Here is a 27,977-nt window from a genome sequence, read left to right as displayed (position 1 = left end):
AAACATCAGGCAAATCGATCTTATTTTTCATATTCCATCCTGATTGGCATAGAAAGTTTGCAGGAGTGGCTCATATTGAACAAAATGCCTCATAATTAAGAACACAGTGTACGATTGCTGTGAAACTAAAAATATATATAATAATAATAATATATATATATATATACACACACACACACACACACACACACACACACACACATATACATACACATGTATAGATTATACACGTACACAAATGTATCCAAACATCACACAAATTGGTACACATATCTGTAGTAATGTGATCAAGACGTTTCCGTCCGATTTCTCATATTCCATCAACATTGATGGCTCACAATACCTGACCCGGTGATCCAACCTGTGCTCTGAAGACCTTTTTCTAGTCTCTGCCTAGCCTGAGCTTTCTGGTCTAAAGGGGCGGGGTCGCGGCTGAGATTTATGCGCACGCCCTGATTGGATCTCACCGATCTGTCTAGGGGAGAGAGGCCCCTCCTCTCTCTCCCCTAGTGCAGCGCTATGTCATATAATTTGGAGCGACGCCCACCCGGAAGTGTTTACTCCCACTTCTAGACCAGAGCGGCCAATGGGACGGTTCCCCCAGGCTTTACATTTTTGCGCTGACGAAAAGTATCGACGCTATACTATAGTCTCTCTGCCAGACCGGACGGCTGAAGGCCACAACGTAGACCATGTTATCGCCCCTGTCCATCGATATACATGACCAATGGACGGCTGAAGGCCATAACGTAGACCATGTTATCGCCCCCGTCCATCGATATACATGACCAATGGACGGCTGAAGGCCATAACGTAGACCATGTTATCGCCCCCGTCCATCGATATACATGACCAATGTGGAGCGTGAGCTTGTAGATACATAAGGAGCTTGTAAAATCTGATATTTTCATATTATGACAAGATTAAGGATGCCATGATTCACATGGTTAACTGCATTCCCTGGAATGAAGAACAAACACTTTATCCATGTTCTCCAAAGCCTTTCAATCTTTCCCCAGGACACTGGCTGGCTCCCATAGAGAGTCGGGACATCTCAAACATCGGTGCATGTGCTTAACACAACGAGCCACTGTCCTCTTAAACAGCAAGCATTCTCTGCATGTTGGCTATACGTAGGTCGAGAGAGTAACAAAAACATCACACCAAGGTGATAATTCTCGTTGAAACATGATTTATGTACATACAGACAAAACCAAATCATCCAAAATAATCTCTGCGCTGTTTTTCCTGTGCTCAGTTTAGACAGTTTGACATGAGGGACCCGCCACCACATGTTCCCTTGCCATCGGACACGGCCAACCACAACCCTCCCATCAGGAAAACAAATATGAATACCAGCATTACCACAGTTTTCCAAATCCGGGTGGGAGAGAGAGGCCATTGGTAAGCCAAGCTCAACACAAGAGACATGAACTCACAAACCACAACGTGAGCAAAGTGTGCAGAGAGAGAGAGAGACACACACAGGGAACAACAAAGCAGTGCCAACAGGAACCAAATATCGGGTCCGCGTCAATATGCCGACGGTCCATTGGTCCGATCGACAACCTACCTCAAACCCTCACCCTAACCCTAACCTCCCCCGGGGCAGACACCTAAACCTAACCACCCACCCTCTCCCGGCCCCCAGCGCACCTCGGACCAATGCTCCTTCGTAGCAATGGTCCGTCGGATCATAGGGTGCTTCCCCCAAATATCAACACAAACGTCAAACTGGGTCTCAGTCCTTTATTAGGTTTCATAGGAGAAAAAAAACAATGTTACAGTTTATACATAAAACAATATCACTTGATGGTGGAATTTCTGATTTATATATTATTAGTAAAACGAGAGAGAGAGAGAGAGAGAGAGAGAGAGAGAGAGAGAGAGCATTAGCAATAAGCCATGCTGGAGGTGATCTAAAAGGCTAAACACTGTAGGATCCTTCTGGGTGCATTGACCTACATGTCCCTCAGCTAGTAGTGTTCCCAACACAGGGTAGTTTCAATGGAACATCATTACTACCAACATGGCGACGGGATATGATCAAATAAAACAAAATGACGACGACAAAAGGGAAGGGGGGGGGGGGGGGGGGGTACGACTTAATTAGGATAGTGTCTTAGAAACGTGTCTTCTAACCAAGTGCTCTGCTGGGGGAACCCATATGTGGTTCAGCTGAATGCTTAAGGAGCGTCAAACTTCATCTCTGTATAGAAGAGCACACGACTGAAGACGTGGATGTCGGGTCACATCAGCCAAAACGTGTGCTGGTACCGCAAGGAAAACCCACCAATGAGAGTTCAAACGAGAACAGTGTGTGCAGAATACAGAACTCATTAACATCTTTACAACAACAGACAGAGAGAGAGAGAGAGAGGAGATTTGTTGTTGTTTGGGGGGGGGGGGTAAAAGAAGAGTGTATGCGTGATTGCGTGTGTGGTGGGAGCAGAAAATTGCAAACGTGTCCCCACAGCAGGGACAACAGAGCACTCAGCACAGTGGTGTGTTGGTGGGGATACAAACATAGAAGATTTAGACTGAAGGAAAGTAAGAGGGGTTTGGCGTATTTGACATATTTGTACGGGTGGACCGGTGGGTGGTGCCAAGTGGGCAGATCTGCACGCACCCACACCAAAACAGAGCCAGAGCCACACAGGGGAGGGGGGGGTGGTTGGTTGAATATTTTAAGATTTTAAATGTTCAATTTTCTCTTTTTACCGGTATCCGGGGCCCGGCTGAGTGTACCCCGAGCCGTAAGGAGGACGGTTGCGGGCGTAGGGGTTAGCGGCCCCCGGAGGAGGGGTGCCACCCGGAGGAGGGGTGTACGCGGGCCGGGGCTGGTACCCTCCTTGGCCCGGTTGGGAGCCGGGGGGCATGCTGTAGTTGGCCGGTTGGGAGGCCGCCTGGGAAGTGTAGTTTTGGGCAGGGTAAGCTCCTGGAGGGTACTGCTGCGCTCCCTGTGGCGGTGGCTGCTGCTGCTGCTGCGGCTGCTGCTGTTGGCCACCTTGGAAGGCCGGTGCCGGGGCCTGACCAGGGGCCGGGGCCTGGGAGGTCGGGGCTGGGTAGTTCTGGAACTGCTGCTGCTGCTGGGGCTGGGGCTGGGGAGGACCAGGCTGGGGGGCACCGGGCTGGGCGCTGTATCCTGCTGCTGAGAGAGACAAAGTATTTAACCCATTTAAGGCAGATAAAAAAATAATAATAAAAACGTTTTCTGAATCCTGGTGCTCAACCTTTTTCAAATCAAGTACCCCCAGAATTATCTGCATTAAAAAAAGAATAGCAGATCTACAAGCTTGTAGGTGCTGCGCTCGGTGGTGCACTATGAGCTTGTAGATCTGCAATTTTTCAATAGCTAAAGTATAACATAACTTACCCGCGTACTGCATACCATAGTGCTGCTGTTGTTGTGGAGCAGCGGGCTGCTGGGGGGGGTATCCACCTGGAGCCTGGTATTGCTGGTACACCTGGCCTAAAGACGCAGACACAAACACAGTCTCAGTCAGGACACCGGCAGCCATATTACCACGTGTAGACAGCTGTGTTTTCATTAGCCAGTAATTACCTGCAAAATAAATAAAAAATCCCGCTGGACATAATATGTGTGATAAAAAGAAACGTTTCACCGTTGATGAGATGAGCAAAAGGTTGCACCAGATCTCAAAGAGTTCTTCAGATCTAAAACTGAAGCTAATTATCTACTGTATGATAATAAAAAACTTCAAATTGTCTATTAAAATGTATATATTTGGTTCTACTGTAACTCTCGTCCCTCTCTGGGAGCTTTATTTAGTCCAAAATGACTTTGGGCTAAAAATTTGTTTTTACGACTACCTCAAATACTTTCCAGACATGTTGGCCGGCATCAAAAGTTCATTGCGGAAATCCGGACAGACAGTACTTAAAAAGCAAACATACAATTAGTCTACGCATCATTAATATGCACATTATGCGCCTTCATCCATGCCTCTGCGTACATGCACACACACACATCTACACCTGTACATCGGGACAGAATATAGAAAAGCAGTGCCTCTCAGTGAAAACAGCTGCAAGCACCATTATTTATAGAAAAAAAATATTTGTTCCTAAAAAGCCCATTGCAGAGACGCAAAAGTCTTTATGGCACATTTACAGTCAGCTTCGGAGCTCCAAGCTAAACAGTACTGCACGGGGCCAGGACAGGTGCCTCTGCAGACAGAAATACATGGTGAGGGGGGGAGGGGGGGGGTCATACTGTACAATAAAGGCTCTCACTAAACAGGCCCATATAACCACCCACCGTAAATAAATGTAGGCTACACACACATGCACAATCCAAACACGTCTCTGAATCGGTGCAGAGAGGCTGCCGTCTGTGCAAACAGGCCTGTCCAAGTCTGTAGACAGCGACTTCCTCCGATGCTTTTATTAACCATGACTTCACCACCAGTCCACACTGCCCATGTCCACATGTGGAGGATGATCCCCCCCGTCATCCCACTACAAGCTTCTCAATAACATACGGCTCCGATGGGCTCGGAATATTACAAGTGAGCCTTAGTGTAGGAACATCATATTAGATGACGAGTCTCGTTTGATTATCGCATGCACGAATCAATGCCGCCGTGACACAATTATGGTTCCATTGTGTGTGTTCAGAAAACATGGAAACTTATCTCTCTCCCTCTCTTCTCCCCCCCCCCTCCCCCGAAAACCAGCGGGCAAAGTTTTCCAACTAATGTCTTTGCATGTTCAGCAAACATGCAAAGACTTGGCAAAACTTCTTTTTTTTCCCCACCTTTACAAGACCCAAAAACACACTCCAAGATCTCCTGCCTGGCATGTAAAGTAGGGCGACAACACATAAAATGCACAAAGGGTAAAGACAAATGAGAGAAGGCTGTACCCAGGGTTCACTGGTTTTTCACGTGCCCAGTAAAAACCAGAGTGCCGATTTTCCATACTTTGAGAAGGATGATAATGGAGCCCTATGGAACTCTAAAGAGGCCTATGGCCTGCGGGAGAGACAACTAACGTTGTTCTTCAAAGGACTAATTTTGTCACAAAAGGTCAGTTCAGTGAGGCAGGCTCTACGGTTCAGTAATGCAGTGGTTCGTAAACTGGGGGTCGGTTTCCGTCCCAGGGGGGTCCCCCCGACTCCCCAGTACATTTTGGGGCGGTCCCCAGATGATTAGCTTAAAGTTCAACATTGTTTTCTCACTCAACGCACTAAACAAACCAACATACAGTATAATACGTGTATACAGGGTATCTGCACATTTCTAAAAGTTAGAATTGAATTACATTTGGTAATATCAAATTTGCCAAGTTGAAAAAATATTACGCAAGATAGTAAGATCTACAAGCTTGTAGATCGGCTACGAAATGTGATGCCTACAATTCATGCTTGTCAGGGTGGGAACCATTGCAGTAATGCACCAAACTCACAGCAGTTTCACAGTAGCACAGTCACATTACGATAATTCATAGGTAATGCCGAGATGCATGCGATATGATACCGTTTATTCCCCTGGAACGGAATTCCAGTTGAATGTGCAGAATGGAATGCATGCCAAGTTCTAGCAGCTGAAACTGTGTGTGCCAGAAATCCAATGGAAGACAAAAAGAAAAAAAGAAAATTTTCACTTAATTCAAATATCACTTATTTTTTGTTTTGTTGTGATAATCCTCCCTACTACAGAGTGTGCTGACCATATAAGGAGGTCCTCCATGTCCCCAGTTTACCCCTGGGGTAAAAAGAAAAACCCTGTAGGTTTCGATTTTGGCTAGGTGGCCCAGCCGTCATCCAATCAGGATAGAGACATGATCGATCGGGGGCGGGCCTCGTGTGTGTGCTGTTGGCCTGTTGCGTGCCCCCCCCCCCCCCTACTGCAGTGCGTGCATGTGCACATCTTGTTACCGGGGTGGAACGGAGGGTTTTTCCAAATCACCGAATACTCCTTTAAAAGTGAAGTACTATTAAGCAATGGAAACTTCACTTTTTTGCTAATTGAAAAATCTTAAATACGCGACAAACAAAATATGTATTCAGCATAAAAGCATAGCTTTGCAGTGTCGGTCATGATGTGGCAAACATCTGTCAGCTCTCGCTGACAACGACTCAAAACATGAGCGCCATGATCTTTACCGTGCGAGTCGGTGCACGTGTGTGTGTGTGTGTGTGTGTAATTGGCTGCGTCGCATGTTGTCTCCAGTCTGCTATCCATCATGGGGTGTTATGTAACAGAGTGATGGAAGGATGGGCTGCCCCGTCAGGCCTCATTGGCCTGGGGGAGTTCATTTCTCCTCACAGTGAATACAATACGGCGGGGCCTACGGCGCTGCTCGGGGAAACAGAGAAATGACTGGAGGAGGAGGTCTGTGGAAGGGGTAGGCTGCACTTTGGCTCCGGCGCTTCTTGGAGAAGAGAAAACAGAACTGGAAAAATGATTCTGTGGAAAACTGCTAGTTTGCCTGTAATTCGTCCGACTTCTAGGGATGCCTTAATAAGAGAGTCATGAGAAAACACGGGCCTGTTTGGAAACTAGGAACTAAATCCCACCAAACACACGTCTGCCCATCTGATTAAAAAAGAAAAAAGGGAAGAAAAAAAAGAAAAGAGCCTCACGCAACTGTCCGATCCATTCTTTGCACACGTGCACATTTCACAATTTGCCTCAACAATCCTACTGCCTAATTTCATCAGCATCTTTTACACTAAAAGGTGGGGAAAAAAAATCTATACCATCTGCTTATGGATCTAATTAGGCGCATTCTTGTGGCCACAAGTAACCTATGCTGGCATTGAAGTGGGCCTGAGGGTATCTTTAAAAGACCACATATGCTCATTTGGAATCAAACCTCAGCTATTTCCTTATATAACTTCTCATACATTGGCAGGCCTTTGTTTAACCCATTCTGAACGGGAACCCATTTTGGTGTTAGCATCATGTTATGCTTTAGCTATTGAAAAATAGCAGATCTACAAGCTCATAGCGCGCCACCGAGTGGCGCGCTACGAGCTTGTAGGTCTGCTATTTTTGAAAAATCGAAGAACGACTGAAATTTTTTAGAATCTGATCTCAGGTCAGAATGGGTTAATCAAACTAGTGTGTGTCCAGTGGAAACCTCGTATGAATCTGATCTCAGGTCAGAATGGGTTAAGCCCCATTATATCAATAGCCTACAGACATTTACTGTCCTGCTATAACCCATTCTGGGTGGGAACCCCTTTGTGTTTCAAGCATTATGTTATACTTTAGCTATTGAAAAATAGCAGATCTACAAGCTCATAGCACGGCACTGAGAGTGCCGCACTATGAGCTTGTAGGTCTGCCTTTTTTTTTTTATCTTGAAAATGTGACGCAAATCTTTGAATGTATATTATTTCACAGCGAACGTTTTTTAACTAAATATTTGCTTCTGGAACAACATATTTTCAGATGGGGGGGTTGGCGGCCAATTGGGAGTCCTTGACATTAGAATGTTTGAGAACGACTCGCATAGAAACCTATAGGTTTTTCAGAAAACTGTCAGGATTTAGAAGGCATTTGTAGAATCGTCCTCGGGTCTGAACGGGATAATGGTGAAGCTAGAAGTTGGCATGCTGACTAACAGTCTCTCTTGCAGCTACAGACACTAGGAGTGTAGTTGAGGACCATTGAGGAGGACAGGGTGAAGTAGGAGACGGGGGCCCAGCGAGCCAAGGGAATGCCTGGCTGGGAGAAATATGTCCTTGCTAAACTACAGCCGTGTGCCGACCATCTGCAGCCTTGGAAATCTATACAGACAGAGGGAAGGGAGGGGAAGCGAAGAGGGAACAGACCAGGGGACGATAGTCATGGACTTCCAGAAAGCTCTGCCGTGTTAGTTATTGCATCTGGCCTCCCAATGCATGGCGAGACATGCATGGCGAGACATAATTTAACGAACGCCACCGACAGACCCAAGGTCAGTGGCTCTCGGTGTCTGAATCCATTATGTATGAAGACATGCACACAGACATGAGAGGGGGGGTGTCGTTTGCAGACGTGGTGGTGGGGGCATATGGAACCGCACCACGACTACAATTCCTGGAAATCATGTGAGCCTCTGTGTGTTGCAGTGAGACTTGAAAGGACTCCGACGAGCCCCGTCAGACCTCCGTGCCGTTATCTCGGCCGCTGCAGCAGGCCATACCTAGCGCTGGCTGGAAAAACAGTCAAATGTGAACATCAAAGTGGCAAGCCGTCATGAGTCGTCGTGAGAAAAAAGGCAGCTCTGGGATTACGGGGAATCAAAAAAAATACATTGGGTGCTTTTTGCTGAGCTTGCCATTTTTCTTAAGGCTAGTTATGTTTCTGTCAGACTATGCCTGAATAATGTCCCCCCCCCCCCCCCCCCCACCACCACCTGGATGTACTAAGCTCAAACCAGACCCTATATAGAGCCTTTGCCTTGAGCCAAACCGCAAAACTGATGTTTTTCTCACAACACAAGCATGTGTGTGCTTATTTTCCAGTGCTGCAGGTGTGGTTAAGGCAAGGGAGTCAGTGGCATGGTGGCTCTAGGGTGCCGTGTGGCTAAATTATGGCTCTCTAAGGGCACCACTGGAGAGTTTTTCTCCTACATTTAACTCGCGTCTGCGGCCAACTGAGCCGAGCGAGAAATGCTCAGAGCTGTCCAAGACCGAGGTGGTATATACACCAGGCAATGCTTCACTTAACCCATTCTGAACGGGAACCCATTCTGGTGTTCGCATCATGTTATGCTTTAGCTATTGAAAAATAGCAGACCTACAAGCTCGTAGCGCGCCACCGAGTGGCGCGCTACGAGCTTGTAGGTCTGCTATTTTTGAAAAATCGAAGAACGACTGACATTTTTTAGAATCTGATCTCAGGTCAGAATGGGTTTATCAGACCAGGGTGTGTCCAGTGGAAACCTCGTATGAATCTGATCTCAGGTCAGAATGGGTTAAAAGGGCTGCACCTGTGCCTCTGCGTGAGGACATCGAGCGAGAACGCGAAAAGCCCTGCGCCTATAATTGCACGTCTCAGAGAGAGAGCACGGACGGACGAGATTAACGTGGAAAAGTGCTCTCCGTCTGACCCGCGTCCTCCTGGAGTGGATCAGTGCCGAGGAGATGGACGAGAGTTTGGAAGCCGTTTATTTTCATTCCTTTCTCCAATACCGTGTTTTGAACATTTATCTCTCTTGCTGGAGACAAACCCCTTTTCTGTGCAGCCTTGGCTCTGGGTCCAACATGTCAGCGGTAAAGCGATAAGACAAGGGAGGGGGCCGTGATAAGGCCTCCGCTAACTAAGACGAATGCCCGGGCGGCCGGACAGTGTTGTTTACACAACGCTGATTAAGATTCCTCCGTGGTGAGCCATAAGGGCTCATTCCTCATCCTACTGAGGCTCCACAGGAACATGTCCGATGTAGGACCGAGCAGCTGTTAGAGTGGAACTGTAACAACAACAGTGGGAGCTGCGTCGCCATTACCACTGCTGCCCGTGTTCCTCCTAGATCGTAGATTTGTCAAGCAGCCTACAGGACAGCCCAGTCTGCCAATCTTCCGTGCACACAAACGAAATTGATTTAAAGAATGGGCAAACATAGAGAGGCATGAAATTACATCTCACGGTGAATAACGGGCAGACTGAGCGAGAGTGGCACTGTGGCACGCATCTTAGATTCAATAAAACCATCGACAGCGATAATATCACGGCTAAGTGCGTTCCCGGGGTAAATGCTTTAGTCACAGTTTATGTCTGGGTGACAAGAAAAAGCAGCGTAATAAGAAAGAGAGTGAGAGATGTGTGTTTCACTCAAATAAGCCCGAGCTGAATTCAGATGCTTTGCACAATATTATAAAACATTTATTTGTTAGCGTCTATAAACCAATTTTCCTATGAAAAATAAGGATTCAATTATTGTGACACTGACTCATTCATATAAAAAGACAAAAACGTAGTAAAAAAATACTGCGTGGGGAACAGAGAAGGAAAAAAAACACTCCTGGGCGGTGGACTATGACATTGGTTCTCCATTTTTTCAGGCCGCGACCCCCCAAAATAATCAAAATATGTGAACTGGCCTGGGACCCCCCACCCTGACAAGCAATTGGAATTGTAGGAGGCATTACATTTTGTTTGACTCTGTTCTACGGATACAATTTTTGTATCAATACATACGTTTGCGCTACTGTATGCCGTATTGAAGTGGACTCGGCCACTCGACTGGAAATAAAAACGTCCGTGTTTCCGAGGCTAAAAAGATCTTGAAAAATCTTTAAAAAATCCTTAAATTGTCACTTTAGAAGTATGAAGATACCATACACTTATCTCCGTATGTTGGTTTGGTTACCGTTGAGTGAGAAAACAAAGTTGCACATTAAGCTACTGTAGTAATCATCTGGGGGACCTGCTAAAAATAATTTGCGGACGACCCTGGGTCCCGAGACCCACAGGTTGAGAACCACTGGACTAAAACATTTGTGCAAGGCAACACTACTACTAGAGCAAACCACTCCAATGACACGGCAAACTAACCTTCATAAACATTCCCGCTAGAGGTTATAAATAATACGGTTCAGGTTTAGCCTCAGCTAATGCTATGCAAACCCAGTATTATTAGGTTAGAGCCATGACTGTGCTTTGGGGGCGACAACAAAATAAAAGCGGCCTTGGATCAGTGTCCAGGTGAAACACAGTCCAACTTCCTCTCTCAGCAGGGGGTGAGGTTTTAGTGCGGCAGAATTGGCAGAAATTCTTGGAATTACACCCAATGTTTGCACCACACTGACCACAGTAAACACACACACGTGTGCGGGAGGTCTCAAGAGGACTGCTACCGTGTTTTATAGATAGTCAGAGAGGTGCTAAACCACCCCAACTGCTAGTCTCAAGACTCCCTGCATTATTATAGGTTCCTACTCTTCTTCCTTGGAGTGTGTGTCTCTGTGTACTTTAATGAAAAAAAAATTGTGTACACCTTAATAATGACATTGCCCATACCATACACTAGATTAGAACAATACTAGCCTGGGGTCCACCTATGCTTTCTATGGCATAGGCAGGCAGTGGGAGAATCTAGACGCAGCTGCGCGACATGACTAATTAATTAGAGCGACAGAGAGAGAGAGGAGTGGGGCACGGTGGCACAGTTGGTAGTGCTGTCGCCTCACAGCTAGAAGGTCCTGGGTTCGATTCCCGCTCGGGGCGCCGTGTTTCCTCCTCCGCGTCATCAGTGCCCATACCCGAAGGCGGGGTTGGCGAAAGGGCCTTTCTGTGTGGAGTTTGCATGTTCTCCCCGTGTCCCCTAGGGTAGGTACCCTCACAAAAACATGCAGTAATCCTGGTCTCTAAACTGCCTCCCCCTGGCCAGCCGGGGCGCCTGATGGAGGGGAAAGGAACTGGTTGGAATAACGTGTTCCTTCCACGCGCTACGTCCAACCAGGGAAACTCCCCCCTGTCAGGTGTAAAGGAGCAACTTGGACACTCAAGCATGAAGGAAGCATGAGTTAAGTCTGTTGCTCTCCCCAGGTTGGCGGAGGGTGTGTAGAGCCCAGGATCACATTAGATGATTGACACAGGGGTGAAAAATGGGTTACAAAATCGTGGGATAAAAAATATATTAAAAAAAAAGAGAGAGAGAGGAGTGTATGTGTGTACGTCAATTTAACAAAGGTGCAGACGATCAGAAATCAGCAGAGAGTGATCGACGTTGTCCCAGACTTTTTTTTTTCTCCCTGGAAATAAAAACGTCTGGGTTTCCGAGGCTAGAACAATACAGGATAAGAGAGTGAGTGTGTGTGAGTGTGTGTGTGTGTGTGTGTGTGTGTGCGTGTGTGTGTGAGTGTGTGTGTGTGTGTGCGTGTGTGTGTGTGCCACACCATCCATGGATGCTGGGGGTCCCTGCTGTACGGCTGCATAGGGGGCCTGGGGCTGAGGGGCGACAGCAGGCGGCGGCGCTGCGGATGAGGAAGAGGCAATGCTGTCTGGGGTTCCTGAGCGCTCCTCAGCTGCAACACCAGGGGGAGCTAGAGTGAGATATTCATACATTGACCGATGATGCTGTACGTGTATGTATGCATCATCTACATCTAGTTAAATAACTGATACAAGGTGTGTTGTTTATATTAAATACTGTTTCTACAGCACCCGGGAACTCAAGCAAACCCCAAAACTAATTCACTTTCGACATTGAATCCCCGAGATTGATATTAGATTCATTCAGTGATATCAGTACTAGAGCCCTGCATCGGTACCCACGGGACGCAGCGCAAATGTTGCGGGATGGTGCGGGACTACAATGGGCCTTGTTTTGGGCCAGGCGGTCACTGCGGGTCGATCATCATTGCGGGAGCGGACGGGAGTGGTCAAGACATCCAACAGGAGTGGGATTAATAATAAAACACTAATCTGTACTACCTGACGCTTGGTCCTCGCTCAAGCCAAAGGCCGAGATGACATTCTTGTTGACCTCGTCCTGGTTCTTCAGGGGGTCGAAGGCCGACATGCTAGCAGCGCTGACCGGGGTGGCCTGCTTCGCCACCGGGTCAGGCATCACCGCCGTCACAGTCGACTCTAGAGGAGCAAAGGGGGGGCATGTTTTAGGAAGACGTAGTCACGACCGTGATGATACATGGAAAGGCAGTTGACAGAAAACAGATACAGGGCAGAGAGAAAAGAGCAAATATAGCAGAACTAGCACTAGTGCGGAGTCGTCTGTGGAAGGGCGTTCATTGGAAACAGATCATCGTTATTAATGCATTTTGGGCGGGAACCCTTTTTGGTGTTTTTAAGCATTATGTTATGCAATAGCTATTTAAAAATAGCAGATCTACAAGCTCATGGCGCGGCACCGAGTGTCGCCCTACGAGCGTGCAGGTCTGCTATTTTTGAAGAATCGTGACAATGTGCCGCAAATCTTTGAATATAATCCTTTCACAGCAAACGTTTTTAACAAAGCTTTGCTTCTGGCGAGGGTCCCTGGAGGAACAACATATTTTCAAGATGGAGGTCAGCGGCCAATTACATATAATTTTTGGGGGTCCTTGACTGGAAATGTTTGAGAACGACTGACATACAGTAGAAACCTGGGTTTTTCTGAAAACTGTCACGACTTAGAAGGCATTTGTAGAATCGTCTTCAGGTCTAAATGGGTTAAACTATAAAACCATCGCATGAGTACATCTTACGAGGGTTTTGGAGAGATTTGAGGTCTGTTCGGTTCGTCACAAACCTCTGGTTTTGGGCGTTAATACAACAAATGCCTAGTAAAAAAAAGGACTCTTCTACCCGAGTCCAGGAAAAACAAATCCACCTGTTTGGTCATGCTTGCCAAATAACACACACAAAAACGTTGGTGCCGATTTTATGACTTTGGCCCGGGGGGGGGGGGGGGTGTATGGATTAGGAAGATGTGTTATTACTAAGTCTAATTATTAATGCCATCTCATTAGAGACAACAAAAGGTTTACAACCCGATCTAAAAAAAAAAGGAAAAAAACACTCCAGCCAGTCAGTGTAATACGAGTAGAACTGTCTAACAATGTTTAAGCACTGCCATGGAGTCAGCCAGTCTATTGTATCAGGGGGTGGGGTGGTGATAAGTGTACCATGGCACACTTCGTCCGTGTGCCATTCTTCATTTCATATCAAGTGTGCCCCCGTGTGGTTATATCTTCCACAGTCTGCAGTAAAAAATAAAATAAAAATAAGCCGTTAAAACTAATTTGGTCGGACAGTATTTCCACATACCAAAACATGTAACGAATAAGTGCCATTTTTAGTTTCTGGCTAAGTTTGTGTGTAGTGCTATTTACCACTGTCTGGTGCCGTGGCAGCCAGGCCGGGGTCTGTGGGGGGTTCCAAGCTGTCCAGGAGGCTGTTGACTTTGTTCCTGAGCTCGATGAGCTCCCTGCGCAGGTATTTCACCTGACTCGATTCCAGGGGCCGCGGCTGACCGTTCACTGAGGATAGAGAGAGAGAGAGAGAAAGTGAGCAAATCATCACCGTTATATTTATTGAAGGGATTTCAGTTAAGCCAAGCCAAACATTTCTCCGACGTCTCCACACACACACAGCAGCCATCCCCACTGCGTTGGACCTCCAGGACAGTGATGGATAGAACACAATCCGTGATCACTCTAACAGACTTGCATAATACAGTCCCCTTTCTTATTCGTGTGGTGCTATGTTCTAAATGTATTTAAAAAGAAATTATATCGCACTTTGCTTGCAAGACAAATGTTCTGTTGGGGGACAATGAGGCCTTGAACTTGAACCCGTGGGTGACATAAAAATGGATGAGTTGCCGAATTGAGGTTTGGGTGATTCAGGGAAAAATTCCTGAGGATAAAGCCCGAACAGGTTCCAAAGCAAACCATGAGTGTGTGTGTGTGTGTGTGTGTGTGTGTGTGTTTTTGGGATTAACATTTACTAGTGCTTAACCCATTCTGAACGGGAACCCATTTTGGTGTTAGCATCATGTTATGCTTTAGCTATTGAAAAATAGCAGATCTACAAGCTCATAGCGCGCCACCGAGTGGCGCGCTACGAGCTTGTAGGTCTGCTATTTTTGAAAAATCGAAGAACGACTGACATTTTTAGAATCTGATCTCAGGTCAGAATGGGTTAATCAGACCAGTGTGTGTCCGGTGGAAACCTCGTATGAATCTGATCTCAGGTCAGAATGGGTTAAATGTCAGGGCATCTGTCATAGTAGGGAGGCAGACTAACCATGCTGCATTGGTTCACGCTGCCGTGTAAATCACATCCGTGTAGGTGTTTCCTGGTGCCAACAGTTGCCCACATACCGTCTGTGATCATGGGAGCTTTTCATGTAAACAGGAATTGTTTGAGAGGTCATGTATGCTCTTAAGGAACGTGCATTATTCACAGTTTACTAAGATTTTAACCACTAAAGCCCCCAATTTTTTCTTTTACTTCGAAAATATACGATCTACGAGTAAGATGGCTTTTAAGGCGACGGGCGACCGAAGGGCTGACAGACACACTGTACCGGAATAATGTCACTTCATTATGTCAGCACTGTCATAGAGGTCTCATTTTACATTGTCTCATATAGGCCTGGGCCATGGCTTAATGGTCCAGGCACCTTGGCTGGTAACCCAGTCTGGCAGTGTGGCCGCGGGTTCGACTCCCGATCCCGACGGCCTTTACTGCATGTCACCCCCCCCCCCCCATTTCCTGTCAGCCTACTGTCTGTCCCTCCATATATAAAAAAAAAAGTATAAAATAAAAGGCGAAAGCCACAAAAAAAAAAAACATTAAAAAAAAATGGTCTCATATAAGCACACCCCTGCTTATATGAGACAATTTAAAATGAAACTTCCTTCCATGACATTAATATTTTGGGCTAGTTCTCAAATATCCCAGTGCGCCTCCTTCCTGACTCAAGGTTACAGCAATAGCTCAGAGAGCTATGTCCAAGCTGGGCTGCAAAAAAAAAGAAAAGAAAGAGGGAATGGCAGCCTCATCACCACCACACCCTGCCAGCTACAATAGGAGACCAACAGACCATGGAACCACGGAAACATGGGTGCGGCAGGGCACTGGTCTGAGGTCTGTGATGATGACCCTTGGTGACCGTGTGACCTGCACCACTGTGACTGCAATGACTACGTTCAATGTGGGTTTTTTGTAGGCACTACGAATACAGTTAACCACATAAGCCCTATACAGTATAGACTAGAGGGTATACGCGTGACATCATCATCGTCATACCCGGAGGTTATGCGGGAACGCCTACAGAGTGGCAAAACACTACTTTCTGGCCTTGACAGGCCATACATCCAAACAGAAAAGTCATGTCTGATTGACGTTAAGCGACGTTAAACTCACTTTTCCACTCACTTTGCCACTGGATTTATGCATGCGCATACCCTCTATACGATTACTGTGATAGCAAAAACAGCACATCTACAAGCTCACGCTTGAACATAGATCTGCGATCTTTGCCCCGAAATAGGGTCGCCAGGCTGAAAGTGGTACAGGTCCAATCTTGAGGACTCGACCACCATAGAAGGTGGCCTGATTGGGAGTCCCCAAATGGACATTCCTTACTGGATTCCAGCGTTTCATGTTTGAGAGTCTGACACTGTACAGAGTTTTAAGGCCCCAACACACCAGACTGAGTTCTCCTGACTACACTACAGACTAATGTCGGACAATCTGTTGGGTCAGACGTCAGGTGTAAGTAAGTACTGTAGTCGTGTGTGTTACTGTTGACCTTACTTGGCAGCCATTTCGCTTCTTTTTCTGTGAGCCAAGACTCCAAAGCAGGTCAAACGATCTACACACAAGACAGGAAAACATGTCCGAGTGACAGATCGGCTTGTGTTGAATGAAGTGCACGTGTGAGTCCAGCCCTTAACCCATTCTGACCGGGCACCCATTTTGGTGTTAGCATCATGTTATGCTTTACCTATTGAAAAATAGCAGATCTACAAGCTCATATCGCGCCACCGAGTGGCGCGATACGAGCTTGTAGGTCTGCTATTTTTGAAAAATTCGAAGAACGACTGACATTTTTAGAATCTGATCTCAGGTCAGAATGGATTAATCAGACCAGTGTGTGTCCAGTGGAAACCTCGTATGAATCTGATCTCAGGTCAGAATGGGTTAAACGTTTCAGAGGTATTGCACAACCAAAGGGAACAGAGCATTCAATCCTCTGAAACCTGCTGGACGTTCACTCATCACTCATCTCTCTCTCCTTCCTAGGCTGAAACAATGTAAATCAACCATCGGGTTGTCAGTCACATACAATCAAATGACCTGCAGACCTTTCCGAAACGAAACGTTGAACTGCTTGAAACGCCGGGGGCGCTGAGCCAGAAATGCCGGGAGCGATGACGCGCGATGGTCAGACTTTAACATAGGAATGCATTGCGGACTGGTACTAGTGCAAGCTCAAAAGGTGTTCTCAGTGGAAACGGCACCTAACATTGCAACTTTTGCAGTCTCTCTCACACACATTTGCCTTATGCCCATCTACTGACATTAAACATCTATACACACACACTAGTATAGAGCGCCGCAGTCCCGCCCCCTTTCAGAAAAGCGAGTGGCCCAGGAAGTGGAAGCCCCATGCATTCTCCCATAGGCACTTCTAATATAATTTATTTAAAGACGGTTACGCCGCGGACAAAGCCAATTCGGATCGTGACGAATCATGACAATGAACACAATATTTTGGGCCGATCAAATAATTTATAAGACGAAAAATAAAACAAATAGTGTTGTCTCCTGACTTTCTTTTCTTCTTTCTAATGATTTGATTGTCCCAAAATATTGTGTTCATTGTCATGATTCGTCACGATCCGAATTGGCTTTGTCCGCGGCGTAACCGTCTTTAAATAAATTATATTAAAAGTGCCGATGGGAGAATGCATGGGGCTTCCACTTCCTGGGCCACTCGCTTTTCTGAAAGGGGGCGGGGACTGCGGCGCTCTATTGCCAACAGTGATTGTGTTTGATGGTCGGGTGTGCGACTAACTACCACCGACGACAGAGTACACACCAGACATTCTACAACTGATTTTCGGGCCATCTAACTATGGCTTACTGTGTCACAGCCTTTTAGGGTTTGGGGTGGGGGGTTCAGGAGGCATTGGATTAACCCATTCTGACCTGAGATCAGATTCATACGAGGTTTCCACTTGACATACACTGGTCTGATCAACCCATTCTGACCTGAGATCAGATTCGAAAAATGTCAGTCGCTCTTCGATTTTTCTAAAATAGCAGACCTACAAGCTCGTAGCGCGCCACTCGGTGGCGTGCTATGAGCTTGTAGATCTGCTATTTTTCAATAGCTAAAGCATAACATGATGCTAACACCAAAATGGGTTCCCGGTCAGAATGGATTAAGACATGGGACTGCTGGGAGATTCCAGCTATTTCCACCCGCTCAAGAATCTCGACACACGTCTGGGGGGAAAAGCGCTTCCACGTGAGCTCATGACATGTGTCAATGCCTGCAGAGCTCAACTGTAATTGGGATGGAGCAAAAAGAAAATACAGAGCATTCATTTTCTCTCCCCCATTGCTTTTATTTTGACTTCTCTGTGCTCCGTTAACTAATAATAGCAGGGACGGTGTGGACTGTACAGTGGCGTAATTGAGAATGGAGAAAAGGAAATTACATCACATTTCCATTAGAGATCACAGAGGTGTGTGTGTATGCGTGTGACACCTAAAGACACCGACAGACATAGGTTTAAAAGGGGAAGTTCGCCCAAAAGATTACTTTATTTCTAAATTTACTTCAATACATCAAGTATTTTCTCACTTTTGGGATTTTTCCTTCAATGTAAAGGAATGTTACACCAACAAAAATGCTCCTTGTATTCCTCACATCATGGAGTGAGTAAAGGATAGAAATAGTAATGTTTTGGGAGAACCGAACTTCCACCTTTGATGCAAATGCATATTGGCAACTTCTACAGAGAAGCTGCAATATGGGTTATCTCAGCATCACAACCTTGAGAAACAGTAGGTATAGCACATTCATCATCGTCTCACTGACCAGCTGCACTGTATACCGAGTTGTTCCGTCATTAGCACATGGAATGAGAGTATGGAGCTAACTGAGTGATTTGGTGTAATCACTGGGGGAGGTGTATATCTGGCAAAACACTTAAACAGAGAGCAAGAACAAATATAACTAGTCTTCGCTGAATATATCCTTTTGTTTGCATGGCAAGCTGCAGCAAATCCAACTCATAATATGAGCTGGAGCTTTGGTATTGCTCAGGAGGGAGGGGGGAAACGCATGCCTACACTGCCCTCCAGTGGTAGGTTTATGAACTTCTGGTAGAGGGCATAATCAGTATAAAGTGATTGAGTCACAAGAAAGTTATATTGAATGTTTAAAAAGATTATACAGAGTACATTTGATTATTCTGGTACATATGGTACAGTAAAATCAAATGATAACATGTTTCTGACAAACAATGAAGAGCAAATCTGCGTCTGTGAGACGTTTACAGCTTTACACTTTAGAAAAACTCCCATATCTTACCAAACAGAGTGAGTTTGAGTATTCTACTGCACTGGATGGCGAAGGACAGGTCGGAGCTGTCAAATATGGTGATGAGGTCGTCATCTGCAAGAGGAGAGAAGAGGGAACACACGACACTTAATAATACTATAAATAGGAACATTATGTTATACTATAAATAGAAAGGAAAGGAATATATATACACTGAGAGCAGTCGCCGACACTTTGACAATATGTTTCTAAGTACTTTCTAATAACTATGTTCATATTATTCTTTTGATGATTTCTTTCATATACTGTAAATACTAAATGTACTACGGTTAAGGACATGTGAAAACACTTCCTAATGCATGCTGTGACTTGCCCTGCAAAGACTCCGACGTAACACAGGATAATATCCTAATACTGATAAAAGTATTGAGTTCAGCTTTTACAATTCCAAACATGACCCGCAAGCTGACCTACAAGCTCAAAACACGTCACATTGCGACGCGTTTTGAGCTTGTTAGATCGGCTATTGTTGCTACAACAGAAATATGCAATGTGGCCCTCTGGAGTGAGCGTGGAAATATAGTGGCCCTCTCCAAAGTTGCCCACCCCTGATGTAGACAAAGCTTTGTCCATCTTGTAGGGCTGCTCGTTTTGATGAAAATTAGGTTATACCTTGTCGTCAACATTACTACAGTAATAGAGGTGTTGTTTGTGTTTAAACAATGTTTACCGTAGTGAAGTTACATCTGAACAGAACACTCTCCTTTTATTTTTATGAATAAAACATATCCGCCATTTCTGTATTCCCATATTGCTCTTTGCAGCATCATACAAACATACACTTATTTATCCTTATAGCACTTTCTCGTGTATGTGTGCATCAATGGGAGACTGCGTGACAAATAGTTGAATTCCTATGCATATTTCAGATTGTATTTGTGGAAGGAAATTAATAAAAGAAAAATGATATGCATGTACCGGTAATCCTTTCATGCATCTCTGATCTCTCCCTCACACACTTAAGTGAAAGTTAACGTGTACGTCCACGCAGACACCGTCCCTTGCCAAATCAAACAGACTATTATAATAATTATGTGAGAGCAGGTTTGAATTCTCTGAAATGGACAATCTCCTGTTGTGCTCCATGTGTGAAAGGGAAAGGACAACACCAGTCAAACAATGTCCCTGACCGGAATCCCTGGACAATGTCCAGAGTTCATATGGGAAAGAGGCTAAACTAAAGGGCAGTCCATACTGTCTCCGACCACCGAACTTTTCGTCGGAAAGATCAGACTTAAAATGATTCTCCGAAGTAGAGTTCGGCGAGTCACAACATCTGACTGGGACAACATGTCCCATGTCCCGATACTGTAATCGGCTGCGTATAGTCGGTTGTATGTCGGTGGTGTCAGTCGGCCAATCAGGGATTGGCTGATGACGTAACTAAGGTATGTATGTATGTACTGTATGTATGCATGTATGTTGAGGTAAGAATGGTGGTCCCTTATTGGCTGTGGATGGTGACGTAATTAAGGTACGTGTCAAGGTTGGTATGAGGTCAATAACGGGTCTAAAGGATTTAGAATAGCAGTTGTAATAGACATCATAGTTAGTAGCAGTACTTGCATGCTCTGCTTGCGCACAAGTAGGCCATGTATGGCCTACTTGTGTGCAAGGCGCAAGTTGGCACCTTGTGTATAAAGCAGCTCTCAATGAATGCCTGCCGAAATAATAGTCCCAACATCAGAACAAAAATTCGGAGGAATGCGTTTCAGAAGTTGCGAGTGACGTCATGTTGTAGTTGTACCGGAGCTTTCCGACGAAAAGTTTGATGGTCGGAGACCGTATGGACTGCCCTTAACCCATTCTGACCGGGAACCCATTTTGGTGTTTAGCATCATGTTATGCTTTAGCTATTGAAAAATAGCAGATCTACAAGCTCGTAGCGCGCCACCGAGTGGCGCGCTACGAGCTTGTAGGTCTGCTATTTTTTGAAAAATCAAAGAACGACTGACATTTTTAGAATCTGATCTCAGGTCAGAATGGGTTAATCAGACCAGTGTGTGTCCAGTGGAAACCTCGTATGAATCTGATCTCAGGTCAGAATGGGTTAAGTAACCTACTTGCATCTGTGAACTATATATACACACGACAACAACCAGCAACAGCCATTCTGTCTGTATGTCCGTCCTTCGCATATCTCGAAACACAGTCATCTGATCATCTTCACACTTGCCCGACATATTGCCGACTGAGGACCGAAGGAAGTGCAGTATTCGAGTACTAGGGATCAAAACCCAGTTCTGGCCCGGACCCGGTTCTGAAGTTATTGATATCCGGAAATCTATAATCATTGATTGAGAGCTGCCTGGGACCGGGACCTCTGTATTAACATGCCAGATGATCAGTGGGAACATGCTTTAGAGACCTGGTTCATAATACCTCCTCTATGTGCAAGGCACAGATTATTGCAAGATATTACATAAAGTCCATTATACCAACGCAAAGCTGGACAGAATACGGTATACCCCGATAGGTGAGATCAGATGCATGCAATAGATGAAAACAATCGCCAGCAGAAAAGAATACATGCACGGCTGTAACCGAGATTACTGTACTTGCAGAAAGCTATCAGTGAAGTCTATAAAGGCTCTTATTTAGAGAGGCCTTATCGTTTAAGGATCTGTATCTTGCCTTAGACGCTAGGGGGAGGGAGCCGCGTGATCTAGTCAGTAGCCCAGTGTTGGCTAGGTACCTCCTTCTTAAGAATATTATATGAATCCAAACACTTACTTGTAGCATGAGATATTCTTATTTTAGTTTGAGATACCTGTAGTATTATTGCTGAATGCTTCCATGTGCCATACTTTAGATTGACATGACGTCGCCATGGCCTAACGTCACACTGTCAACCGTTTCCATGACATCACCGGCCCTACGCGAGCCCTCATCAAACCCTGTACACTCAAGACACTGCCACCCTTAGATCTCCATATACGGAGCTGACCTGTTCTGACATTCCATATATCTGACCTCATCAGACCTCATCAAACCCTCTAAAATCAAGACACGCTCTAAATATGCATATTTGGTCAGACCTCATCAAACCCTGTACACTCAAGACACTGCCCTCGCTGCCACCCTTAGATCTTCATTTGACCCGCACGATATAGCAGATCAGACGGAAATATAAATGCATTTAAGGCTTTATGAAAGCAGTGACGCACAATAAATTAGGCCTATAATAAAAACAGTGAAACATCCGACCGTAAAAAGTCAACTTATTCTTAAACAGCACCTGACACAGGCAGCCGCATTACCTCTCTCCATCAAATAAAAAATATATAATCCAAAGCAGCACAGCACAGGACGAACGACATTTTGCTTCTCTTGCGTAAAATGTAACTGAAATAAACTCAGAGGCTTCGTGAAAAAAACCCCACCCGACCGTAACATGAACTCTTATTAAGTGCATAATGAACGCGTGTAATGAACTCTTAAATCAATCAATCAATCAATCAAGCCTGACACAGGCGTTCCCTCTAAGTCTAGGCTCTATAGAGTGTCACAGTCCCGCCCCCTACCACCAGGGCCCAGGAAATGATTCCCCGTTCATTTTCCTCATAGACATTTCAAAAAGTATTTATTTAAAGACCTTTTAAGCAAAAGGTCAAAGCAAAACGGCAGGTTACAACACTTTTTTTCTTGTTTTTCTTCTTTGTAATCATTTGTTTGGTCCAAAACATTGTGTTTATTATCATGATTTGTCACGACTCGAGATGGCTTTGTACGACGCTTAAAAGGTCTTAAAAATAAATACTTTTTGAAATGTCTATGGGAAAAATGCATTGGGAATTATTTCCTGGGCCTGGCGTCGTCATGAAAGACTGCGGCGCTCTATAGTTATATGGAACAAAAGAAAAACTAAATAATGGTAGGCCTAAAAGTAACAAACAAACAAAAACAAGTGCAGGCCTGTGCTGTGCCACGACGACTCTACTCACTGCTGTTGCTGTTTTAATCCATTCTGGGCGGGCACCCATTTTGGTGTTAGCACTATGTTATGCTTTAGCTATTGAAAAATAGCAGATCTACAAGCTCATAGCGCGCCACCGAGTGGCGCGCTACGAGCTTGTAGGTCTGCTATTTTTGAAAAATCGAAGAACGACTGACATTTTTTAGAATCTGATCTCAGGTCAGAATGGGTTCATCAGACCCGTGTGTGTCCAGTGGAAACCTCGTATGAATCTGATCTCAGGTCAGAATGGGTTAATCCGACTTCCATTGTGTGCCTAAAAGACCAACGTGTCTACATTCTTTGGCAACAGGGAACCCGTTATTTGCAAACTTAGTCAGCCTCATTTATATTATTTATATGTATATATATATATATATATACACACACAGCGTGTTGAGTTTAGAGATGTCCTTATTTCTGCTCGCCACTCACCGTGGCCTCACCAATTCATTATTTGATATCGCCGACAGTCAACCCACTGCAAGGCTACAATGGAAGCATAATTCTGACGGCCCGCGATGGAATGGACAAGTTAGAGCATGGGTTTTCAACAGGTGGTCGGTGGACCACTGGTGGTCCATGAAGGTATTGCATGTGGTCCCTGACCATACATTTAGTAATGTAGGAAAGTGAAGATTCATATTTGAATTCATTGTATTGTAAGTTGAGAAACAATGCAGTAAATGATGTCAGTTAGGGCAGACCCATTACTGTTGTGGATTCAAGGTTGTTATTTTGTCATCTGACACCCAAACCATTTAATTTTATATCTATAAATGGTATATGTTTCCACAGTGAGGCTGGAGAATGTAGCCTATCAGCCTACTACTATTGCCTACTAGCCTACTGGTAGGTGGAAAAATGGCAACCAGAACAGCCCGTTCTGAGTGAAACTCCTCCCTATGCACTGGCCCTATAGGACTAGTTTCATTCGTGCCATTATACTCAGCCTTAGCTCTGGTCCATAGACTTCTACTGCTTCGATTCTGCCCTGCAGTAAGGCTATGGGACGATCAGTTTTAAATCTCAAATCGAAACAAAATCCCCTTTTGCCCAAAAAGTACCGTTTATACGTGTGGTGGGGGGCTCAGAGTGCGTCCACTAAGGAAAGTAGTCTTTCTATTGACACAACACGTCTTTGTATTGGCGAGTAGGTCAAACGTTCGTGAGATTTCCACAAAAGAGGTGAGGCTGGTCTGATTTCGATTTGAGATTTAAAACTGATAGTCCCATAGCCTTACTGCAGGGCAGAATCGAAGCAGTAGAAGGCTATGGACCAGAGCTAACTCAGCCTATGCACAACGATTGTTTTAATTCAAAGTGATATAGCTTGCTATTCTATGAAATGTTTATTGTCATTCCGTGTATCTACAAGCTCTACAGTGTTGCGTCCACAGCGCATTGTGAGCTTGCAGATCTTGGAATTTTCAGCATAATAAGTTCCTAAAACTGTGTCACTTGCCTCCCGTCTCAGAAGAATATTTGGAGGGCCTAGTGGTAATATGTTGAGGTGTTCTAATGAGATGGAGTCCAAAGAGGCTGGCAGAGGTTCTCACAGGTCAGAAAAGAACTGACGTGTTGGCGTGAAAATAAGTTCCTTTCGTTAACCCATTCTGAACGGGAACTCATTTTGGTGTCAGCATCATGTCATGCTTTAGCTATTGAAAAATAGCAGATCTACAAGCTCATAGCGCGCCACCAAGTGGCGCGCTACGAGCTTGTAGGTCTGCTATTTTTTGAAAAATCGAAGAACGACTGACATTTTTAGAATCTGATCTCAGGTCAGAATGGGTTATAATCAGACCAGTGTGTGTCCAGTGGAAAACCTCGTATGAATCTGATCTCAGGTCAGAATGGGTTAATCTACACCACTACTATACTATTAAGTATAAATCAGGCTTTACCCTCGTCCTTGTACTTGATGGTGACTTCATCGTTGCTCTGCAGCTTGCCCCGGAACACCCGCTGCATCATCAGCACCAGCTCATCATAGGTGATGTCCTCATTGTGGATGGGGATGCGTCTGATGTCGTCGCCCAGCTGCGCTTTGATGATCAGCTTCCCACTCAGGTCCAGCTGGCCGTTCATGGTGCAGTCTGCCCTCTTCTGCTCCCACCACTTAGGGAGGACATTGTTGGAATGATAAAGGGTTTTAACTAAAATTAAGATGAGAGAACATACGACTCCGGTTTTAGCTTCACTACATTGGCTCCCGTTTGTTTTTAGGATTTATTTTCCATTTATTTTACTTGTTACTTGCGCAAGCAGAGCGCGCAAGTACTGTAATCGGCTGCGTATAGTCGGTCGTATGTCGGTGGTGTCAGTCGGCCAATCAGGGATTGGCTGATGACGTAACTAAGGTATGTATGTATGTACTGTATGTATGCATGTATGTTGAGGTAAGAATGGTGGTCCCTTATTGGCTGTTGATGGTGACGTAATTAAGGTACGTGTCAAGGTTGGTATGAGGTCAATAACGGGTCTAAAGGATTTAGAATAGCAGTTGTAATAGACATCATAGTTAGTAGCAGTACTTGCGTGCTCTGCTTGCGCACAAGTAGGCCATGTATGGCGTACTTGTGTGCAAGGCGCAAGTTGGCACCTTGTGTATAAAGCAGCTCTCAATGAATGCCTGCCGAAATAATAGTCCCAAACTACCCCCCAGGTCCTCCACTGCTGGCCTGCTCGATGTGCCTAAAAACATGGCCAAGTAAAAAACACGGTCACGAAGCAGCTTTCTGCCTCTATGGGCCGACAGCATGGAACAAACTCCCACTATACCTTCAACAAGTCAACAGGCAGCCTCTGTAGACATTTTTAAAGCACAGCTCAAGACCTACTTCTACAGTCTACACTCTTGCTTTTAGTTGAGTTTTTAAAATCCTTGTTATTCATGTCCTCACTGTATTGCCTTATTCACTGCTGTTATTTTAATGTTCTGTAAAAGCACTTTGAGCTGCATTTCATGTCATGAAAGGTGCTATACAAATGTTATATTATCATCATTATTATTGATGGTACTAGGTTAATTTGAGAGCATTCGGATTAGACAAAATAAGGTTTCATGCGAGGCTAAGCAAATTATGTGTTCTACAGCTAGTGCATGGATTTTATTATTTTAACCTATTTATCAGGGCAAGTTGACTCTAGTCATTATTTGCATGCAGCTAAAATGACTTGGAGCCATGCTTTCTGAGGACGAGATCCGTGACGTAGACCTAATATCTGTGCAAATCTGTGTCATGACATGATGGCTGTGATTTGTTTGCAATGATTCTACTGCAACAACGACTTAGTAGCCATCTGTTAGTTTATTTTCCACGGTTGGTGAAGTCAACAAACAATCACCCGTTACCAATAGTCCAGTGTAAATCCACATAATCCCAATGTGTGATGTTTCAGACTAATGTAAGCCAGCACTGCACTGCCCTCTGGTCGGGTAGGCTACTGGACTGTTCAGTGTTGAGTTGACTGGTAAATCAACTTTGTATTACTAACCTTTACTGGGACAAGGACAAAATCCAATCAAGGTTGTTAACTGAGCAGGGAACCCATTATCCTACCATGTTATAACACTCTGCTTCCAAAGTCTAAGGGTCAGATATGACCAGGTGAGGTGGCAACTTTGGGGCCAGTCATACGGATTCCCTTTTGGTGTGTGTGTGTGTGTGTGTGTGTGTGTGTGTGTGTGTGTGTGTGCATGCGAGTGGAAAAAAATACCAATCCATTTGATAAGGGATTAACTCTATCTAGATGAAATGAGATTATGTGAACGAGGAGGCTATGACACCATTTTATATTTTTGGTAGGCACTTCGCTGTCAGAATTAATACCTGTAGCGTTTAGCCTATTACATGTTTTTAGGAGATAATCTGTTGTTTATTTGCCTCAGTCTGATGAACGACACCCGGTGACGTGCTAGCAATGCTGAGTGTAACCATGCAAGCCAAGCCAGTACAGTAGTGCTTGCCAGATGAATAATTGGCTGGATGCTAGGGATTTGTGTGGCTATAGCTACGTCGCGACCATTTAGCCTAACATTAGCTACATATAACTACAGAATGCTTGCAAAATACAACTACATTTCCCTGACAGTCAGGACACAAGCAGACAAAAACCTATATTACCGGTATGTCTTGACATACGCTGTGTAATCGGTCTGTGTCGGCGCATACATACATTGCAAACTAGGTTTAGCAGATACAATCACTTGCCTGACAAACAATAATACGGGGCAATATTATGACAGATGTTGGGTTAGTCCAAAATTAGCCATGGTTCAATCACATATGACAGTCATGTTTCAGGGCTACTCCAAAATATCCCCCTGAAATTACACTTTTAGCAAACAACCGGCAAAACAGTTTGTGTTATAACCGATTCCCAATGACACATCTACAGAACACTTAAATTAAAACGCAACTCATTTAGAAACGTATTAAGGCAGGGAAAAAAAACAAGTATTCTATGTTTCTACTTTCTATGAGACATTGACGACACCTGTTTGGGTGAGTAAACGCTTGCTCACTGTGTCATGGGTAGCTAATGTAGCCAAGCTAACAGCTAACTATACATTAGTTCACGCACGGGTACAACAAATAGGAGCTCCGTGGATACCAACAAAGTATATTTTAGTGCGTGTCTAAATATCCGTACTCTCACCTGAATCAGACGAGCTGACCACGCACCAAGTTACAGGTTTTGACGATACCGTAGTATAGATGTCAAACCTGTTAGCTATGTAGCAATGTCCCAACATCAGGAAGTGTCCCTCCCGATGACTGGCAACGTCAGCAGTACGTGGCACACACGGCCGTGCGCACGCGCAATTGCAGGATGACAGCTACTTTCTTATTAAACAATACCCAATCTAAATCTCAGTCGTGTCAATATTTTTGGTATATAATTATAGGATAACATAAAAAAAAAAAAAAACAAAACTGTATAGCAAAAACTAACAGATCTACAAGCT

General features: G+C 44.9%; 1 protein-coding gene across 7 annotated transcripts; it reads right to left on the bottom strand.

Moving 5' to 3' along the window:
- Positions 1–1,729: 1,729 nt before the first annotated feature.
- Positions 1,730–27,795, bottom strand: tfg (trafficking from ER to golgi regulator). Of its 7 annotated transcripts, none has more exons than XM_080785842.1 (8): positions 27,668–27,795; positions 24,910–25,123; positions 19,018–19,101; positions 13,793–13,939; positions 12,396–12,551; positions 11,858–12,004; positions 3,377–3,472; positions 1,730–3,151 (listed from the first exon to the last, which is right to left on the bottom strand). In XM_080785842.1, the coding sequence occupies exons 2-8, from the start codon at positions 25,091–25,093 to the stop codon at positions 2,718–2,720; spliced, it is 1,248 nt and encodes a 415-aa protein (XP_080641968.1). In that variant the 5' UTR covers positions 25,094–25,123; positions 27,668–27,795; the 3' UTR covers positions 1,730–2,717. The 7 variants fall into 7 exon arrangements, with proteins under 7 accessions (XP_080641968.1, XP_080641969.1, XP_080641970.1 ...); XM_080785843.1 differs by having other exon boundaries at positions 1,730–3,148; XM_080785844.1 differs by having other exon boundaries at positions 3,392–3,472.
- Between the last annotated feature and the right edge of the window lie 182 nt (positions 27,796–27,977).

Source organism: Protomyctophum bolini (genome assembly GCF_963924005.1).
Source record: "Protomyctophum bolini genome assembly, chromosome: 16".
NCBI lineage: Eukaryota > Metazoa > Chordata > Actinopteri > Myctophiformes > Myctophidae > Protomyctophum > Protomyctophum bolini.
Note: the sequence above shows the minus strand (reverse complement) of the source record. Positions and strands in the feature narration are given on the sequence as shown.

Bases quoted from the DNA above. Each gene is read 5' to 3' on its own strand.
- tfg (XM_080785842.1), bottom strand. From the start codon at position 25,093: ATGAACGGCCAGCTGGACCTGAGTGGGAAGCTGATCATCAAAGCGCAG. The intron at 19,102-24,909 runs GTAAAGCCTGAT...CTCCTCTTGCAG, and splicing joins CATCAAGTACAAGGACGAGG to ATGACGACCTCATCACCATA. The intron at 12,552-13,792 runs GTAAATAGCACT...TTGCTCCTCTAG, and splicing joins TGCCACGGCACCAGACAGTG to AGTCGACTGTGACGGCGGTG.